At 39.8% G+C, this 20389-nt stretch overlaps 1 protein-coding gene across 3 annotated transcripts in view; it reads right to left on the bottom strand.

The window, feature by feature from the left end:
- CSMD1 (CUB and Sushi multiple domains 1) overlaps positions 1–20389 on the bottom strand; it is a 2066326-nt gene that overhangs the window by 688716 nt on the left and 1357221 nt on the right. For all 3 annotated transcript variants that reach the window (XM_025272930.3, XM_044938991.2, XM_044938996.2), the window contains one exon: positions 4936–5013. In XM_025272930.3, coding sequence (XP_025128715.3) covers positions 4936–5013 — 78 coding nt within the window. The remainder of the gene's footprint in view (positions 1–4935; positions 5014–20389) is intronic.

The raw sequence follows: 20389 nt of genomic DNA, 5'->3' as shown, positions 1-20389 counted from the left end.
AACATCCTGTCTATGGATTCTTACATTTTATGGGTTGACCTACTACTATTCTGAAAGCTAATAAATTTCTATTTTTACTCAATGCTCAATAAGTGTTGCTATCTTTCTTATAACGCTCCTGGTCTGATAAACATTTACATGGCTTGAATGACCAGGAGACTCATTTCCTCTAGGAAAAGAATGTATTTTTAACATCTCCATGACAGCTGTCGGTCTTTCCTCAAGGTTTTCATGCTGAAGGCATGAAGATGACATGGAGCACAAAGACCTCACTGAAGGAGAGTGTGACGTTACCTTGCCATGCCTCTTCAGGCCTCCACACAACTAGGAAAGTCAGTCATTCAATGGACAAGTATTTATTGAGCAACTGCTGTGTGCCCGAGCCTCTCTGCAGGGCACTTGGTAGATCTCAGTGAAGAGAGCAGACAAAAATATCCTCCTTCAAAGAGTCAGTATTCTAATGGGGGGATTGGAAGAGAGAGAAAGCAAGTGATAATGTATATGCATTTAATATACTATTATAATTATATATTATATAATATACATATTATATCATATTTAATATATTTATATATAATTTATATAAAATGTAGAATATACATATACATAATATATCAATACTATATTAATATATAATATTCCTCACATATACCTCCACATATTCATATAAATGCATATGTTAAATATGTACATATAAACACATAAAAATAAGACTGATATGTATGATGTGTGTGTGTGTATATGCTCAGTCATGTCCAACTCTTTGCAACTCTATGGGTTGTAGCCCACTAGGCTCCTCTATCCATGGGATTTCCAGGCAAGAATACTGGAGTGGAGTGGCCATTCCCTTCTCCAGGGGATCTTCCCGATCCAGGGATTGAACCCACGTCTCCTGCACTGGCGGACAGATTCTTTACCGCAGCACTACCTGGAAGCCCATATGTATGACATACTGTGATACATGATACAGAGAAAAGCAGAACAGGTAACCAGAGGGGTAAAGTGATCCCTGGGCAACGTGTGCAAAAGGTATGCAAGGTGACCAGTGAGAGCCTAGGGAGCAGGTAAGCTCTGAGAAATGATGTGAAGGAAGGGAGAGAGAAGGCACCTGGGGGAAACCACCTCAGACTGAGGAGACAGAGGAACGAAGACTGAGGCGGGAGCTTTAAGAACTAGCCCCAAAGCTAGTGGACAAGGGCTGGGGGAGAACAGATGGGGAGCAGGGGTGAGGCGGTCCTGTGGGTCTCTGTAAGGGACGTGGGCTCACTTGGGTGGTGATGGGAAAGCTTCAAGGGTTCTGAGCAGAAGAGTGATGAGATTCCACAGATGTGTCCTTCCGATCACTCTGGATGAAGTGTGGGGTCTTGACTGCAGGGAAACGGGCAGAGATAGGAATCTGGGGTGAGATGGTGAGTAATGCACCTGAGAACAGCGGTGGTTTGGGGTGAAGAGATGTGGTTGGCTTCTGACGTAGCTGGGGCAGCAGGCTGGCAGGGCAGGGATGGCGCCGGGCTCTGGGTCTTCAACAGGGAAGAGAAGTGGCCTTTGTTCAGAAGGAGAGAGATGCTTATTACACTTGCGTGTGCAAATGTTGGGCGGGCAGGTGGATGCACCAGTGTGGAACTGGAGAGAGAGGTCTAGGGCCATTAATCAGAGATGCTTCATTCTGCTCCAGCAGTGGATCACACTGAAACTGCTTCCCAAATGGTGACTATTATTGGGATGCTTTGCCTTTTGTTTATCTCTCCTTTTACCCCTATCAAAAAGGGATTAATGGTTTCTTTGTTTCCCATTCCTTAGCTTGCACTAATCCCTGTTTACAGAGAAAGGATTGAAAGGAGAGTCTTTTTCTGGGCGGAGTCCATTTTTGTGTGTGATTATGTTGCTAAGTGTGGAGGCTGACAGGAATGGAAGAAATTATGAAAGACAAGATTAACTCTTTTTTTTTTTTCCATTTAACACCCTGGAATGTAAGTAAAAAGGGAATATTACATACTAATATATTCCGTTTGCTCTTAAATTATCCCAAACATAAGAAGACAACAACTGAATGTAGTGATTTTAGTGATGAGTGGATAATGCAGTGTGACCCAGCGCAGCTAGGATGGTCATTTATAAAGACGTATTTTAGAAAGTGGATTAATGAGCCACACCGTGTTAAGAAGCTAAATCAAACATTACATTGTTACAACTGCATCTTTAACTGTACAATGTAGCTAAGGCATCATTTACACTGTTGCCGAAAAAATGGAACTACGAAACTTGTAAAATATGCCCTTCCAAATAACTGTGTCTGAGGCAAAAGAGAAAGACAACATATTATAAAAGACAATATTTGATCAATTGCCTTTCATTAACAGGACTATTTGGCAATTTTGAATAAATATCATTCTGTTTCACTTCAGATATTTTTTCAGAGGTGGAAGAAAATTGATTGCCCATGGAAACAAAGACAATGAAATAAATGGCTTACAGTCAAAAGTAGAAGAATTTTAGGGTCATTTATTTCATAGTATGCTGTTGTTATTTTTTTCCCAAGCATTTATAACACAATGCATTATATTTTCCCATTTTTCCACCATGTTTCAATCAGCTTTACATTAAATAATGGCTCTGAACCAAATGTCCTATCCTGTTTGGGTATAAACTGTTGTAACTGCAGATGCTTAATACACAGCATGTGCCATCAATTCTTCTGACTGAGTTACAACAAATCAATAGTGGATTTGTAAAGTCATTTGTCTTCAACTTTACACAGAGAGAACAATCTCTAGCTGAAAAATAACAACCAAAGCTTTTGTTTGTCCTTCTCCCTACAGAGTTTTACATTTTTGAGTTAGAAGGGCAGTAATGGATTACCTACCCTCCTGACTCTCACACTTAGGGCTGCTAACATTGTATTCTGTTGCATTGTATTCTGTAGACAAGAATGGCAAGAAGAAAAGGAAGAGGAAAGTAAGTCTACAGCTGCTGCTGCTTCTAAATCACTTCAGTCGTGTCAGACTCTGTGCGACCCCATAGACGGCAGCCCACCAGGCTCCCCAGACCCTGGGATTCTCCAGGCAAGAACACTGGAGTGGGTTGCCATTTCCTTCTCCAATGCATAAAAGTGAAAGATGAAAGTGAAGTCGCTCACTCCTGTCCAACTCTTAGCGACCCCATGGACTGCAGCCTACCAGGCTCCTCTGGCCATGTAATTCTCCAGGCAAGAATACTGGAGTGGGTTGCCATTCCCTTCTCCTGGGGATCTTCCCGATCCAGAGATCAAACCTGGGTCTCCAGCATTGCTTGCAGATTCTTCACCCTCTGAGCCTCCATGGAAGCCCAGAAATATAGAGGCCATGGCTTATTGAATGGCTTGAAAAAATAATGAGACAAGTACCAAAGACACAACATTTAATATAAATACTGAATGTAAATAAATCAGATAATCTGTATATAAATGACTTAATAAGAGTGTCAGCAACTGACATGCCTTCAGGAAGCCTCACCATATCTATAATATGCATGCATCATCTTTGTGCGCCCCCTTCTATTCCATCACAAAGGGAAGGGGGTCACTGCTTCCTAGGAAAAGGTTGTATCCTGGATGGGGCTTTATGGGCTCTGTGTCCTGGGCTCACCTCCTGTGAGAAGTCAAACTATTTGCTAAGATCTTAGAAAACAAGGTCAGTGCTCTGGGCCCTACCTCCTTCTCTGGCAAGTAAGATCCAGGTTGTTTGAATTCTTGGCTGACCTACTATGTACAATTGTCCCTTCTTCTCTTTATGTACAGCAAATTCCTAATGGATGTGGTTGCAGAATGCCCACTCCCTGCCCTATACTGGAACAGGCAGTTACAAACACCATGCTTCATCTACTCAACAAGAATCATTACCATTTTACTTTTATAAATGATGCAACTTGGATTTGAATACAATCAACACTCTCACAGCTATTGAATCCTTGTCTCTCCAGCTTCAAAGTCTGTGTCCTCTTTTCTCTGAAGCACTTAATTTAGTTTCCTCAGACACACCTTCCGCGTGAATAACATATTACCATTTATTACAAGGCTGATCTTAGAAGGCTTGCAGTTTCCTCAATTCTTCATTTCCTCTAATGATTAATTTTCAAGTCTAACAGAAAACGTGGCGTAATACTGCTGAGAGATAGGACGGAACGCTTTCTAATACCACTGAATTATGACTCATTTGTCAATTTGTATTCAGATAAGGATGCAGACATACTTATTTGCTTTTTCACATTCAAGCTCCTGCTTGAATGTGGCACTAAGAGATGCATTTGATGTCTGCCTGTTCTGACCTCAGACCTCATGTCGATTTGATGGAAGGGTTCACTCAGTACATAGTTCTCTGTTCCTAGAATGGGCCGCTTCTGCAAGGTTTTTGTCCATAAAAAAAGTCAACTGCAAAATAATTATAAACACCACATCCCCCATTTTAGGAAACATTCTGAACTAAAAACTAACAACAGCAAAATACTAAACCTTTATTTTAAAATAATTACTTGCTTTCTTCTTGCCCTCTGGTAGTTTTCTTCCTTCATTAAGCCTGGTTCAATTTGAATAATACTGCCCATAATTATCAAACAGGGAGTATATCCTTGAGTATATACTAGAATGGAAAGAGAAACTGGGATCAAAACACCTGAGGGTGGAACGGCTACTTAATAGAGAACTCTGGAAGGTCCAGTCTCAGACAGTGGCCCATGAGGGCAGAGGGCACAGGCAGGCAGGAGATACATTTAGAATTAAGATGATCACACGCTCTCTCCAAATAGAGTGGAGTTAATGCAGACTCTCTCTCCCAGAAAATACTTTTGACAGTAGGAAAGCAGAAGGAGATGCAGGGAGAAGGCAGTTTAGAGAAGCACTTCTCCAGAAGCACTCCCCTCTAATGGACACATCCATCCTCATACAGAGACAGGGTGACTTACAGACAGAGTTCTTATGGCTGCTGTCCTTGCTGGGCATCACCTTGACTCCTCTTGACTTCAATTCAATCGCCTTTTTCACTGGAAGAAACAAAAGAAAAATTATTAGCTAAGACTCGGAGCAATATCGTGAAACTGCATTTTATCTTCACAGCATCTCCAGTCATAACTGCTTTCTTACCAACCCCTGGAATATGGGACATGTTCTAAGGGGTGAATGATGCAAACTAAACCAAGTATAAGAGCTTGTGAATAATTAATGCAAGGCTATCCGCCAGCAAGATCGTATCTTATAATCACAGTGTTAGAAGCAAAAATAATATGTGGTAAGATTATTATCTACATCCAAACCTGCTTGCCACCACTTTCTAATTCTGTTACATTCATGAAAAATTTTGAGGACAGATAAAAGGTATTTGTTTATTCATCTAGTCCTTCAATCACTCAAAATTTAACAAATATTCATTGGTGGGGAGCTAGTATGAGGAAATCCTGCTCTGAGTGCTTGGAATAAAATGCTAAATAAGAGGACACCAGTACTTCCAGACTCGCATAACCTATGGGCAATATAAAAATACATATATGGTATTGATTTCTAAAATTATAGTTTTCAACTGTAAATATCTCTTGATTTTTCTAAGCCCTACATCAAATATTTTAAGAAATTCTACTCCTCTGGTCATTTCTAGGGGGAAAAAAGTGAAAAGTCATTTGTGGGATGAAACTAGAAAATGAAATTTTAATATGAAATAATTTGCTTTAAACATCAAACATATTTTATTAAATTAAAAAATAGCAAATATTTATGATTCACATGCTTACATATGATTTACATATATGGACCTAGAGTACCATAAGGCTCTGGGTTCAAATCTTCGCTCACATCCTGGTATCTATGTTGCCTGTGTAAGTTAACTCAGAGCCTGTCAATTTATCTGTAAAAGGGGTGTGATGGTTAGTTTATATGTCAACTTGACTGGGGCACAGAGTGCCCAGATATCTTGTCAAATGCTTTCCTGGATGTTTCTGTGAAGGTGGTTTTGGAAAGAGAGTAAGTATTAAATCCATAGACTGAGTAGAGCAGCTTGCCCCTCTCCAGGTGGCTGGACCTCCATCTAATCAGCTGAAGATCTGAATAGAAAACAACACTGACACTTTCCTGAGCAGAAGATGATCCTTCCTGCCTGACTGCCTTCCTCCTGGGTTATGCTCTTTGCTTTAGAGCCAATTCATAACCATTACAGAAGCATAATGGCAAGCTGGTATTGAAAGTGAAAGTTGCTCAGTCATGTTTGACTCTGCAACCCCATGGACTATACAGTCCATGGAAATCTCCAGGCCATAATACTGGAGTGGGTAGCCTTTCCCTTCTCCAGGGGATCTTCCCAACCCAGGGATTGAACATGGGTCTCCTGTATTGCAGATGGATTCTTTACCAGCTGAGCCACAGGAGAAGCCCAAGAATACTGAAATGGGTAGCCTATCCCTTCTTCAGTGGATCTTCCAAACCAAAGGATTAAACTAGGGTCTCCTGCATTGCAGGCAGATTCTTTACCAACTGAGCTATCAGGGAAGCCCAAGCTGGTATTATTTCTACCTAAAAGACCACTGGATTATTTGATTATTTTTCAAAATATTTTTTCTAATTTTTATTTTTTTTAAATAATGAAACCATAATAACTCATTTGCAGGAGACTTGGAAAATACAGAGCAAAATTACAGATAGTTCTGCTATATATGACAATTATTTTTTTCAGTAGATAAATTAAGATTTTAGTTGGAGTTTCTTTATCAAACTCTCAAAAATGAACAGTATGAAAACAGAGAGAAGTAGAAGGATACAGTAGACCTGAAAAGCATTATGAACCAATTCAACATGATTAAGATTTATACATGTCCACACAACATCAGGGTACAAGTTCTACTCAAGCTCCCATATATTATAAACCAGGAGATATTGGAACATATCTAGACACATAAAAGAAGGTCTAAAAATTTCACGGTCTAAAGGGGTTGAAATCATGCACTCTTTTCTCTTATCACTGTGGAACTTTGTTAGAAATCAGTACATCATGAGAAACGCTGGGCTGGAAGAAGCACAAGCTGGAATCAAGATTGAAGGGAGAAATATCAATAACCTCAGATATGCAGATGATACCACCCTTATGGCAGAAAGCAAAGAAGAACTAAAGAGCCAGAGGAGAGTGAAAACATTGGCTTAAAACTCAACATTCAGAAAACTAAGATCACAGCATCTGGTCCCGTCACTTCATGGCAAATAGACAGGGAACAGTGACAGACTTTATTTTGGGGGGCTCCAAAATCACTGCAGATGCTGACTGAAGCCATGTAATTAAAACATGCTTGCTCTTTGGAAGAAAAGTTATGATCAACCTAGACAGCATATTAAAAAGCAAAGACATTACTTTCCCAACAAAGGGTCTGTCTAGTCAAAACTATGGTTTTTCCAGTAGTTATGTATAGATGTGTGAGTTGGACTATAAAGAAAGCTGAGCACTGAAGATTTGATGCTTTTTGAACTGTGGTGCTTGGAGAAGACTCTTGGTAGTTCCTTGGACAACAAGGAAGTCCAACCAGTCCATCCTAAAGGAAATCGGTCCTGAATATTCCTTGGAAGGACTGATGCTGAACCTGAAACTCCAATACTTTGGCCACCTGATGCGAACAACTGACTCATTTGAAAAGACCCTGATGCTGGGAAACATTGATGGCAGGAGGAGAAGGGGACAACAGAGGATGAAATGGTTGGATGGCATCACCAACTCAATGGCCATGAGTTGGAGCAAGCTCCGAGAGTTGGTGATGGACAGGGAGGCCTGGCGTGCTGCAGTCCATGGGGTTGCAAAGAGTTGGACATGACTGAGCGACTGAACTGAACTGATGTTAGAAATCAGTATCAAATGATATTTGAAAAGATCCCACATATTTTCAAGTGCAGTGTGACATTTATCAAGAGAGATCTTCGACTTAGCCATTGAAAGCCTCAAGAAGGTTAAAAGAGTGAAAAAACACAGAAGATGATTACAGAGAAGAAAGCATTTAAATGAGAAATTAATGTCAAAGAAACTTAAAGTATTCTTGATTTTTTAAAAATATTCTTATTTGCATGATCTCTTTGTTTCCATGACTCTGCATGTTTAGCTGAACTGAGGAGTGATGAGTGGAATGTTTCCTTGTTCACATAATACAACAGGGTCTGGCCTTGGATTCCAAATCCTGGTCCCAATCATCTAGTCATGTGGGCTGACAAAACATTTAAACGTTGTATATGTGGGTTGTGAAATCTTTGCACATGAGCATGAGTTCTTCCGCTGTGCATTTCACAAGGGGAATTGGAATGGTGAAGGGACTTTACTCACCTTGGGAGCCCACTGAAGAAGTCAGCCCTGTGTGGTCATGTGGTTCTAACCGATCATTCTGAGCAGCGCCACGGCTAGACCGTGGGGCTCCTGGAGTGGACAGCACTCCTGGCGGACATGGGGTGCCCCCCACTGATGGCCCCACATGGAAGGAGTGGCCAGTGGGGGCTGCTTGCTGCCAGTACCCTCAGGGGACCCTCAGGGACAGACTGCCGGGGCCCATGTCTTCAGGGACAGATCATGTCAGGGACCACCCCATGGTCCCTGGGATGGGGTACTCTATCCCCATGGGACGGAGTACAGTTCCAGAACTGTTTCCAATGGCCCTGGTGTCACTGAGGCCATCTGAATGAACCCTCGTGCAGCCCCCTGGCTCCCTCTGCCCCTGTTGCTCCGTCTCCTCCCGTCCACAGGAGTCACTCCACAGGATGTTCCCCAGTAGGCATCCCCACCTCGCGTCCACTGAGGACACCCTTCCAGAGAACTATTCATCTCCCTGCTCCCGCCACGTCTGCCTTTCATGCTCATCCACATCTCCGTGTCCTGGAGACAGACAGCACAGCAAACGGAAGCCACATCAGGAACCCACTGTCCCTGCCGAGGAGGCGTGGTCTCTGCATCAGGTCTCCCCAGAGCAGGGCTTTGCTCTGAACCAGGAAGCCTCGATGTCTCTCCCATGACACCCAACTTTCTGTGCTGAAACAACTCTATCTTGAAGTTACTCAGGAGAGAGAAGACAATTACAGAATAAGTAACGAATGGGGCAATCGATGCAAGATAATAAAGAGCATAAAACTCAAAACAAATGTCACCCAAAATAAACAGATAAAACAAACAGGACTTGATGCTTTCAGAAAATTTAAAAAAAAATGAGTAGCCTTCAGGGTGCAATAATAGTATCTGAATATATAAGACTTTAGTGAGAGTCTAATAAATTTTGTAATTTTGCAAGTAACTGTATGTAGCTGAGTGAAGCTAGGGAATTCACCAGGGAAGTTTATTTGTTTTGTTTTGTTTTGTTTTTCCCAGTATAATGGAAACTGTTGTACTTGCTCCCCTCCTCTGATTTCTGGCTGGTTTTAATACATCCTCTTACTGGACAGCCCTGGTTCTTGGCAATGTTGTAAAGAAACAGAAGAGACCCTCTTCAAAGGGTCTCTCCCATCATCACCCATGAGGCCCCTCCTGTCATCGACCCAGATTCCTCCTCCCTCCCTACCCCTCAGGAGAGATTTCCACTTTACGGAAAGCAGCAGCCGTGAGGAAGAGGGTAGCTCAGGCAGACAGTCGCATCCTCAGAAAGACCAGGGACCCAAAACAAATTCCTCCATAGCCCTGTTCTTTCCCATGAGTGCCTAGACAACTGGTTCTCAAAGCTTGGAAAGAGTGGTAAAACACTCTTCCTGAGTCATAAAAATCCTAAGTTACTAAATGCAGAGGCAGAAGTTGTTGAGAAACCTCACAAACTACGGAGGAAACTGTTTCACATATATATACATATCAACCGCTGACAAATCTAAAGAAACCAGGGTTTGGAATTAAAAATATAAGCCCTGTTTATTGGTCATATTATTAACTCAGAGCATTATTGTAATTTTACTAAAATTTCTTCAGGCTAAAAGATTCCAAGTGGCTTATCAAAAGAATATTTACTATTATTGATAACAATAATAGTGAAATCCTTGGAAAGGCTTTGTATTGCAAGAGCTCACTACACACACACACATACACACACACTTTCACATTTATGTTACATATTATATAATTTATGCTATATTTATATATATACATTATTTACTATATACTCATATATGTAAATGTTTACATATATTATTATTGCCTACTTAAATATTTTGCACATTTATTATATAAAATAAAGTCTAAAATATTTATGTATATAAAGTACATAAATTAATCGATTGAGCTTTCTTATGGTTAGAAATGTTCCTGTTATCTAACATTTGCCTTATAATTATTTAATCAAAGCTTTCTATTACATTTGATAAGTAAGCAATTATAGTCCATAAGCTATTAATCTTTTATATTTACATTGTCTTTTTATATTATCACATTACTAGCTATGACATTTCAAACTCCATTATTTATGTTAACTTCTTTTTTTGGGGGGTTATTATTTTTTGTTTGTTTGTTTTCTGTCAAATCTCAACATGAATCAGCCATAGGTATACATATACCGCTTTCCTTTTGAACCTCCCTCCCCATCCGACCCCTCTAGGTTGATACAGAGCCCCTGTTTGAGTTTCCTGAGCCATACAGAAAATTCCCGTTGGCTATCTATTTTATACATGGTAATATAAGTTTCCATGTTACTCTTTCCATACATCTCACCCTCTCCTCCCCTCTCCCCATGTCCATAAGTCTATTCTCTATGTCTGTTTCTCCACTGCTGCCCTGTAAATAAATTCTTCAGTACCATTTTTCTAGATTCCACATATATGCATTGCTGCTGCTAAGTCACTTCAGTCATGTCCAACTCTGTGCGATCCCACAGAAGGCAGCCCACCAGGCTCCCCTGTCCCTGGGATTCTCCAAGCAAGAACACTGGAGTGGGTTGCCATTTCCTTCTCCAATGCATGAAAGTGAGAAGTCAAAGTCAACTCACTCAGTCATGTCTGACTCTTCACGACCCCATGGACTGCAGCCTACCAGGCTCCTCCGCCCATGGGATTTTCCAGGCAAGAGTACTGGAGCGGGGTGCCATTGCCTTCTCCGATATATGCATTAGAATATGATATTTTTTCTTTCTGACTTATGTCACTCTGTATAATAGGTTCTAGGTTCATCCACGTCATTAGAACTGACACAAAAGCATTCATTTTTTTATGGCTTAGTAATATTCCTTTGTGTATATGTACCAAACTTCTTTATCCGTTCATCTGTCGATGGGCATCTAGGTGGCTTCCATGCTCTACCTATTGTAAACAGTGCTGCAGTAAACAGTGGGATACATGTGTCTTTTTCAACCCTGGTTTTCTGAGTGGGATTATATACCTAGGAGTGGGATTGCTAATCAGTATATAATCATGTGTCTTTTTCAACCCTGGTTTTCTGAGTGGGATATATACCTAGGAGTGGGATTGCTGGGTCATATGGTGGTTTTATTGCCAGTTTTTAAAGGAATCTCCATACCATCTCCCATAGTGGCTGTATCGATTTACATTCCCAGCAACAGTGCAAGAGCATTCCCTTTTCTCCACACCGTCTCCAGCATTTGTAGACTTTTTGATGATGGCCATAGTGACTGGTCTGAGGCGATATCTCATTGTAGTTTTGATTTGCATTTCTCTAATAATGAGCAATGTTGAACATATTTTCATGTGTTTGTTAGCCATCTGTATATCTTCCTTGGCGGAGAAGGCAATGACACCCAACTCCAGTACTCTTGCCTGGAAAATCCCATGGATGCAGGAGCCTGGCAGGCTGCAGTCCATGGGGTCACACATAGTCAGACACGACTGAGCGACTTCACTTTCACTCTTCACTTTCATGCATTGGAGAAGGAAATGGCAACCCACTCCAGTGTTCTTGCCTGGAGAATCCCAGGGACGGGGGAGCCTAGTGGGCTACCGTCTATGGGGTCACACAGAGTCGGACATGACTGAAGTGACTTAGCATAGCATATCTTCCTTGGAGAAAAGTCTGTTTAGGTCTTTCTCCCACTTTTAGATTAGGTTGTTTGTTTTCCTGGCATTGAGTTATCTGAGCTGCTTGTATATTTTGGAAATTAATCCTTTGTCAGTTGTTTCATTTGCTATTATTTTCTCCCATTCTGAGGGTTGTCCTTTCACTTTGCTTATAGCTTGCTTTGCTGTGCCACAGATTTTAAGTTTAATCAGATCCCATTTGTTTACTTGTGTTTTTATTTCCATTATTCTAGGAGGTGGGTCATAGAGGATCTTGTTTTGATTTATGTCATTGAGTGTTCTGCCTATGTTTTCCTTTAAGATTTTTATAGTTTCTGGTCTTAGCTTTATGTCTATAATCCATTTTTAGTTTAGCATTAAGTATGGTGTTAGGAAGTGTTCTAATTTCATTCTTTTACATGTAGCTGTCCAGTTTTCCCAGCACCATTTATTGAAGAGGCTGTCTTTGCCCCATTGTATATTCTTGCCTCCTTTGTCAAAAATAAGGTTCCCATAGGCGCATGGGTTTATTTCCAGGCCTTCTATCTTGTTCCATTGGTCTATATTTCTTTTTTTTTTGTGCCAGCACCATACTGTCTTGATGACTGTAGCTTTGTAGTATAATCAGAAGTCAGGTAGGTTGATTCTTCCAGCTCGATTCTTCTTTCTCAAGACTGCTTTGGCTATTCAGGGTCTTTTGTGTTTCCATATGAATTGTGAAATTTTTGGTCCTAGTTCTGTGAAGAATGCCATTGGTAATTTGATAGGGATGACATTGAGTCTGTAGATTGCATTTGGTAGTATAGTCATTTTCACAATATTGATTCTTCCTACCCAGGAACATGGAATATCTCTCCATCTGTATATGTCATCTTTGATTTCTTTCACTGATGTCTTATAATTGTCTGTGGACAGGTTTTTTTTTTTTTTTTTTTGTCTCATTAGGTAAGTTTATTCCTAGATATTTAATTCTTTTTGTTGCAATGGTGAATGGGATTAATTCCTTAATTTCTGTTTCTGATTTCATTGTTAGTATATAGAAATGCAAGTGATTTTTGTGTATTGATTTTGAATTCTGAAGCTTTGCTAAATTCACTGATTAGCTGTAGAAATTTTCTGATACCATCTTTAGGGTTTTCTATGTACAGTATCATGTCATCTGCAAACAGTGAGAGAGTTTTACTTCTTCTTTTCTGGTCTGCATTCCTTTTATTGCTTTTTCTTCTCTGGTTGCTGTAGCTAGGACTTCCACAACTATGTTGAATAGTAGTTGTGAAAGTGGACACTCTTGTCTTGTTCCTGATCTAATGGGGAATGCTTTCAGTTTTTCACTATTGAGAATAATGTTTGCTGTAGGCTTATCATATGTGACCTTTACTATGTTGAGGTAGGTTACTTCTATGCCCATTTTTTGAAGAGTTTTAATCATAAATCAGTGCTGAATTTTTTCAAAGGCTTTTTCTGCATCTATAGAGATTATCAGAGAAGGCGATGGCACCCTACTCCAGTACCCTTGCCTGGAAAATCCCATGGACGGAGGAGCCTGGTAGGATGCAGTCCATGGGGTCGCGAAGAGTCGGACACAACTGAGCGGCTTCACTTTCACTTTTCACTTTCATGCATTGGAGAAGGAAATGGCAACCCACTCCAGTGTTCTTGCCTGGATAATCCCAGGGGCGGGGAGCCTGGTGGGCTGCCATCTATGGGGTCGCACAGAGTCGGACACAACTGACGCAACTTAGCAGCACTAGCAGCAGCAGTGGAGATTATCATGTTTTTTATCTTTAAATTTGTTAATATGGTGTATCATATTGATTGATTAGCATATACTGAAGAATCCTTGCATCCCTGAAATAAAACCAACTTGATCATGCTGTATGAGCTTTTTGATGTGTTGCTAAATTCTGTTTGCTAAAATTTTGTCAAGGATTTTTGCATCCATGTTCATCAGTGATATTGGCCTGTAGCTTTCCTTTTTTGTGTTGTCTTTGTCTGGTTTTGGTGTCAGGGTGATGGTGGCCTCGTAGAATGAATTTGGAAGTGTTGCTTCCTCTAAAATTCTTTGAAAGAATTTTAGAAGGATAGGCATTGTCTCTTCTCTAAACGTTTGATAGAATTTTCCTGTGAAGCCATATGGTCCTGGGCTTTTGTTTTTTTGGGAGATTTTTGGTCAGGCTTCCCTGGTGGCTCAGACGGTAAAGCATCTGCCTGCAATGTGGGAAACCCGGGTTTGATCCCTGGGTTGGGAAGATCCTCTGGAGAAGGCGATGGCAACCCACTCCAGTATTCTTGCTTGGAAAATCCTATGGATGGAGGAGCGTGGAAGGCTACAGTCCATGGGGTCGCAAAGAGTTGGACACGACTGAGTGACTTGACTTTCTTTCAGGTTCTTTCTGATCACAGCTTCAATTTCAGTGCTTGTAATTGGGTTTTTCATAATTTCTATTTCTTCCTGGTTCAGTCTTGGAAGATGGAACTTTTCTCAGAATCTATCCAGGTTATCCATTTTATTGCCATATAGTTGTTCATAAAATCTCTTATAATCCTTTGTATTTCTGCATTGTTTGTTGTAACTGCTCCTCTTTAATTTGTAATTTTGTTGATTGGATTCTTCTCTCTTTTTTTCTTGATGATTCTGGCTAAAGGCTTGTCAATTTTGTAAGAACTAGCTTTTAGTTTTAGTAATTGTTACTATTGTTTCTTGCATTTCTTTTTCATTTATTTCTGCTTGGATCTTTATGATTTATTTCTTTCTACTATTTGGGGTTTTTATTGTTGTTGTTGTTCTTCTTCTTTTTCTACTGTTTTAGGTGTAAAGTTAGGTTGTCTATTCAATGTTTTTCTTGTTTCTAGAGGTAGGATTGTATTGCTATAAACTTCCCTCTTAGAACTGCTTTTGCTGCTTCCCACTCCAGTACTCTTGCCTGGGAAATCCCATGGATGGAGAAACCCAGTAGGTTGCAGTCCATGGGGTCGCGAAGAGTCGGACACGACTGAGCGACTTCGTTTCCACTTTTCACTTTCATGCATTGGAGAAGGAAATGACAACCCACTCCAGTGTTCTTGCCTGGAGAATCCCAGGGACAGAGGAGCCTGGTGGGATGCCATCTATGGGGTCACACAGAGTCGGACACGACTGAAGCGACTTAGCAGCAGCATAGGTTTTGAATTGTCATGTTTTCATGTCCTTTGTTTCTATAAAATTTTGATTTCCCTTTTGATTTCTTGAGTAACCTGTTGGTTATTTAGAAATGTGTGGTTTAATTTCCATGGGTTTGTGTTTCTTACAGTTTTTTTTTTTTTCATTTAATTGATATCTAGTCTCATAGCATTGTGGTCACAGAAGATGCCTGATATAATTTCAATTTTCTTAAGTTTACTGCAGTTTGATTTGTGACCCAAGATGTGGTCTATCTTGGAGACTGTTCCACGTATACTTGAGAAGGTGTATTCTTTGACATTTGGATGGAATATCCTGAAGATATCAATGAGATCCATCTCATCTCATGTATCATTTAAGACTCGTGTTTCCTTATTAATTTTCTGTTTTGAAGATCTGTCCATTAGTGCGAGTGGGAATTTAAAGTTCTACTATTACTGTGTTACTGTCAATTTCTCCTTTTATGTCTGTTAGTGTTTGTCTTATGTATTGAGGTCTCCTATGTTGGGTGCATAGATATTTACAATGTTATGTCTTCCTCGTGGATTGATCCCTTGATCATTATGTAGTGTCCTTCCTTATCTATTGCAATCTTCTTTATTTTAAGGTCTATTTTGTCTGATATGAGGATTGCTACTCCAGCTTTCTTATGCTTCCCATTTGCAAGGAATATATTTTTCCATCCTCTCACTTTCAGTCTATTTGTGTCTTTAGGTCTGAAGTGGGTTTCTTGTAGACAGCATATATGTGGGTCTTGTTTTTGCATCCATTCAGCCAGTCTGTGTCTTTGGGTTGGAGCATTTAATCCATTTACATTTAAAGCAACTGTTGAGATATATATATATATATATACACCTATTTCCATTTTCTTAATTGTTTGGGATTCATTTTGTAAATCTTTTTCTTCTCTTGTATTTCTTGACCATATAAGTCCCTTTAACATTTGTTGTAAAGCTGGTTTGCTGGTACTGAATTCTCTTAACTTTTGCTTGTTTGAAAAGCTTTTTATTTCTCCATCAATTTTGAATGAAACCCTTGCCAGGTACAGTAATCTTGGTTGTAGATTTTTCCCTTTCAATACTGTAAATATATCCTGCCATTCCCTATGGCCTGCAGAGTTTCTGCTGAAAGATCAGTTGTTAAGCATGTGGCATTTCCCGTGTATGTTACTTGTTGCTTCTCCCTTGCTGCTTTTAATATTCTTTCTTTGTGTTTAGTCTTTGTTAGTTTGCTTAGTATGTGTCTTAGTGTGTTTCTCCTTGGGTTTATCCTGTATGGGACTTTTTGTGTCTCTTGGATTTGATTGACCATTTCCTTTTCCATGTTGGGGAAATTTTCAACTATAATCTCTTCAAAAATTTTTCATACCCTTTCTTTTTCTCTTCTTCTTCTGGAATCCCTATAATTTGAATGCTGGTGTGTTTGATATTGTCCCAGAGGTCTCTGATACTATGCTCAGTTCTTGGCATTCTTTCACTTTATTTAGAAGTATATTCTGCTCTTCAGAAGTTATTTCCACCATTTTATCTTCCAGCTCTCTGATTTGTTCTTTTGCTTCAGATATTCTGCCATTGATTCTTTCATTTTTTTAAAATTTTAGTTATTTATTAAATAAGAAATACTGTGAATTTTATAAAATTTAAAATGTTACAAAGTTTAACATTTTTCTTTCTTTTTTTTTTGCACTTTCTAGAGTACTTTTAATTTCATTAATCATTTTGTTTGTCTCTGTATGTTTATTCTTTAATTCTTCTAGGTCTTTGTTAATTGATTCTTGTCCTCATTTTCCTCATTTCGTTTTCAAGGTTTTTGATCATATTTACTATCATTATTTTGAATCCCTTTTCAGGTAGTTTATCTATTTCCTCTTTATTTATTTGAACTTCTGTGTTTCTAGTTTGTTCCTTCATTTGTGTAGTATTTCTCTGCCTTTTTGTTATTGTTTTTTAACTTACTGTGTTTGTGGTCTCCTTTATCCAGGCTTCAAGGTTGAATTATTTCTTCCTTTTGCTTTCTGCTCTCCTCAGGTTGGTCCAGTGGTTTGTGTAAGCTTCCTATAGGGTGAGATTTATGCTGAGTTTTGTTTGTTTGTTTCTTTTTCCTCTGATGGGCAAGGCTGAGGTGATAATCCTGTCTGCTGAAGAATCGGTTTGTATTTTTGTTTTGTTTGCTGTTGGATGAGGCATCCTTCACAGGGTGCTACTGGTGGTTGGGTGATGCCAGGTTTTCTATTTAAGTGGTTTCCTTTGTGTGATTTCTTACTATTTGATACTCCCTAGGGCTAGTTCTGTGGTAGTCTAGGGTCTTGGAGTCAGTGTTCCCACTCCAAAAGCTCAGGGCTTGATCTCTGTGGTTCCCTCACACTGACCAGCTTGAGAAACTCAGTTCAGTTCTCCCCAGACCCCACAAGTCTTGGGTCCTTCCAACTTCATGGAGTTTCTGCAGGCTTGTGGGGGTTCAAGCTCCAGGGCCAGGGTCCTCAGACTTCAGCCATTGCCACCACCATGAGGAGAGCTGATAACGCACAGAGCTCCCAGGCCAGTTCCATCCTCCTTAGCTTAGCATTTCTTATTTGGGCCTTTCAAAGAAGCATTCTTTGTTTAAACTTCAATCAGAGATCTTCAGGAACTGCAGCATACATTTTTACTTTGCTTATTAAGTCAAGGACTTTCCTTATGAACCCTCGCAAGTCAGTTCTCAAGAACAGTCCTTCTTGGTGTTCTTGGAGCCAATAGAACAGGACTGAGTTCACTTCAGAAGCAAAGGAAAGTTTTGTTCTCTGACAGAAGAATGGAGAAGCACCAGCTCACATTCTAGAGCATATGCTCTTCAGGGCCTTCACTTATTCTTGAATAGGGAAAACTAGGAGTTGTTCAGAAAAATATTCTTGGTTTATGGGCTGACTGGAATATTTTTTGTTTTCCTTATTGGGGAAGAATCTAAACTTTTGGATTATCTCAGAGATTTCTGTTAATCTTTCTTATTCTGAAGAGAAAAATAAGTGATTTAAAAATAATGTATTTTGTGGAATCCCAGTGGTTTGCATTCTTTCACTTGCTGTAAGGCTCACTTTTTTTTTTCTAAGCATTTATACCATGATATTTTAGAAACACTTTCAAAATATTAATTTGCTTCATTAATTTATTCAATTATATCACCCCTTACCCAAACTGTTTCACATTTCTTCATTAGATTTTGTGTTTTATATTAAGGAAGTATCATCAAAATTCAAATCACTTTATATTTTAAACACATTTTTAAAAACCATATCAAAGTATCACTATAGTTATATAACTTAATTACTAAATATCTGAATCTGGATCCACTTTCCTATTCTCTGTTAATTATAATAAATGCAAAGTTCATGTTGATGCTGATAAAAGTCTGTGTAATCCCAGGATCTTACAGCTGTTATCACAGATGGTGAAGTCATTTTCCATCTATGACCAGAGCCTTCACCTCCACACTAGGGCTCATCTCCTCAGTGCCATCATTTTTCCACCTTCTGCATAACCATTTTTCTTTTCTCTGCTTGATTGATTCCATTATTATACAAACATGTTGTTTCACTTTCCATCTTTATGAACCGAGACAAAGCAAATGAGCAAAAAAGCAAGTGTGCAAGCAGAGAACAACTAGACAAAACACTGTCTGGTCCACACCCCCCAGCACTGCCTGGCCCTTTTCTCTCCTGTTCTGGAGCAAAGAGAGAGGAAACACCTCCTGGGAATCATCTTCCTTTCACCTCTCCCCATTCTCTCCTAACCTGAACACAGCCATTATCAAAGACAGCGGTCACCACCCTGCCTGTTGTTGCTGCCTCCTCTGGTCAGTTCTCCAGCTCCTCCTTGCCTGTGATGTCACCTCCCCTCCCCCATTTCCAGACCCCACACTCTCCAGCTCTCCTCTAATTCAGTGGTCATTCTTTGTTCATAAGTCTGAGTGTTGCCATGTGATGCCTTGATATTTATTACCATATTTTTAAACTTTTCATGTACTCCCTTGAATCCACTAGAAATATTGTAAACATCTAATAAAATATTATTAGCATTATGATATTCTTATTGAGTAATAACTTTTAAAGCATTAGTGACAGTTATGTCCGACTCTGCAACTTCATGGACTGTAGCCCTCCCAGGCTCCCTTGTCCATGGGATTCATCCAGGCAAGAATACTGACAGGAGTGGGTAGCCATTCACTTCTCCAGGGGCTCTTCTGATCCAGGGTTTGAACCTGGGTCTCCTGCATTGCAGGCAGATTCTTTACCATCAGAGTTGTATGGGAAGATTTCTATGTATTTGACACTCTGCTAAGTGCTTTTACACATCTTGCTTAATTTCACCACAAGTTTATAAGATTTATGCTGTTTACTACAGAGGAAAACTGAGTTACAAAGAAGTTAAATAATTTATTGTAGGTTATGGGGCTTGTGGGGGCTTCTCAAGTAGTGCTAGTGGCAAAGAACCTGCCTGCCAGTGTAGGAGACAAAAGAGACTTCATGAGTTTGAGCCCTGAGTCAGGAAGATTCTCTGGAGGAGGGCATGGCAACCCACTCCAGTATTCTTGCCTGGAGAATCCCATGGAAAGAAGCGCCTGACTACAGTTCATTGGGTCACAAAGAGTCAGACACAACTGAACCCAATTAGTGCACACACAAGCATAGGGCTTGCGAGGATAGAGCCATCCTGGAGCTGCTGGTCTGATTCTAGAACTGACTGGTTTTTCAGGAGCTGCTGTGTCGTTCATAAACAATGCCACTTGTTTTAGCCACACTTTACATTTAAGTTTTCTTTTTAAGGACAATTATTGCATTACACAAGGCAATGTTTAAGTAATTATATTAGTAAACACATATTATCAAACTGAAGTTTTCAAAATCAGGATCTGATTGACTCTTCAAAGTGTTATCTAAGAAATCTTTGAATGAACTGGTATGTTAGCTCCTTAAACAACATCGATTAATGTCAATCCTGTTATAACAAAAGGTATGTACTGAGTCACGTTGACTTAGGGGCTTCCCAGGTGGCTCAGTGGTAAAAAACCTGAGAACTGGTAAAGAACTTGCCTGCCAATGCAGGAGACACAGGTTCAATGCCTAAGTTGGGAAAATCCCTTGGAGGAAGAAATGGCAATCCACTCCAATATTCTTGCCATGAAATATTCATCCCATGGACAGAAGAGCTGCAGTGTCCATAGGGTTTCAAAGAGTCAGACACAACTGAGTACAAATGCACATAACTGATTTACATTGTTGTTTTTGTTTTAGGTGCACA

The sequence above is a fragment of the Bubalus bubalis genome, chromosome 1 (genome assembly GCF_019923935.1).
Source record: "Bubalus bubalis isolate 160015118507 breed Murrah chromosome 1, NDDB_SH_1, whole genome shotgun sequence".
Lineage (NCBI taxonomy): Eukaryota > Metazoa > Chordata > Mammalia > Artiodactyla > Bovidae > Bubalus > Bubalus bubalis.
The sequence above is the reverse complement of the archived record's forward strand: the minus strand, read 5'-3'. Positions and strand labels throughout refer to the sequence as shown.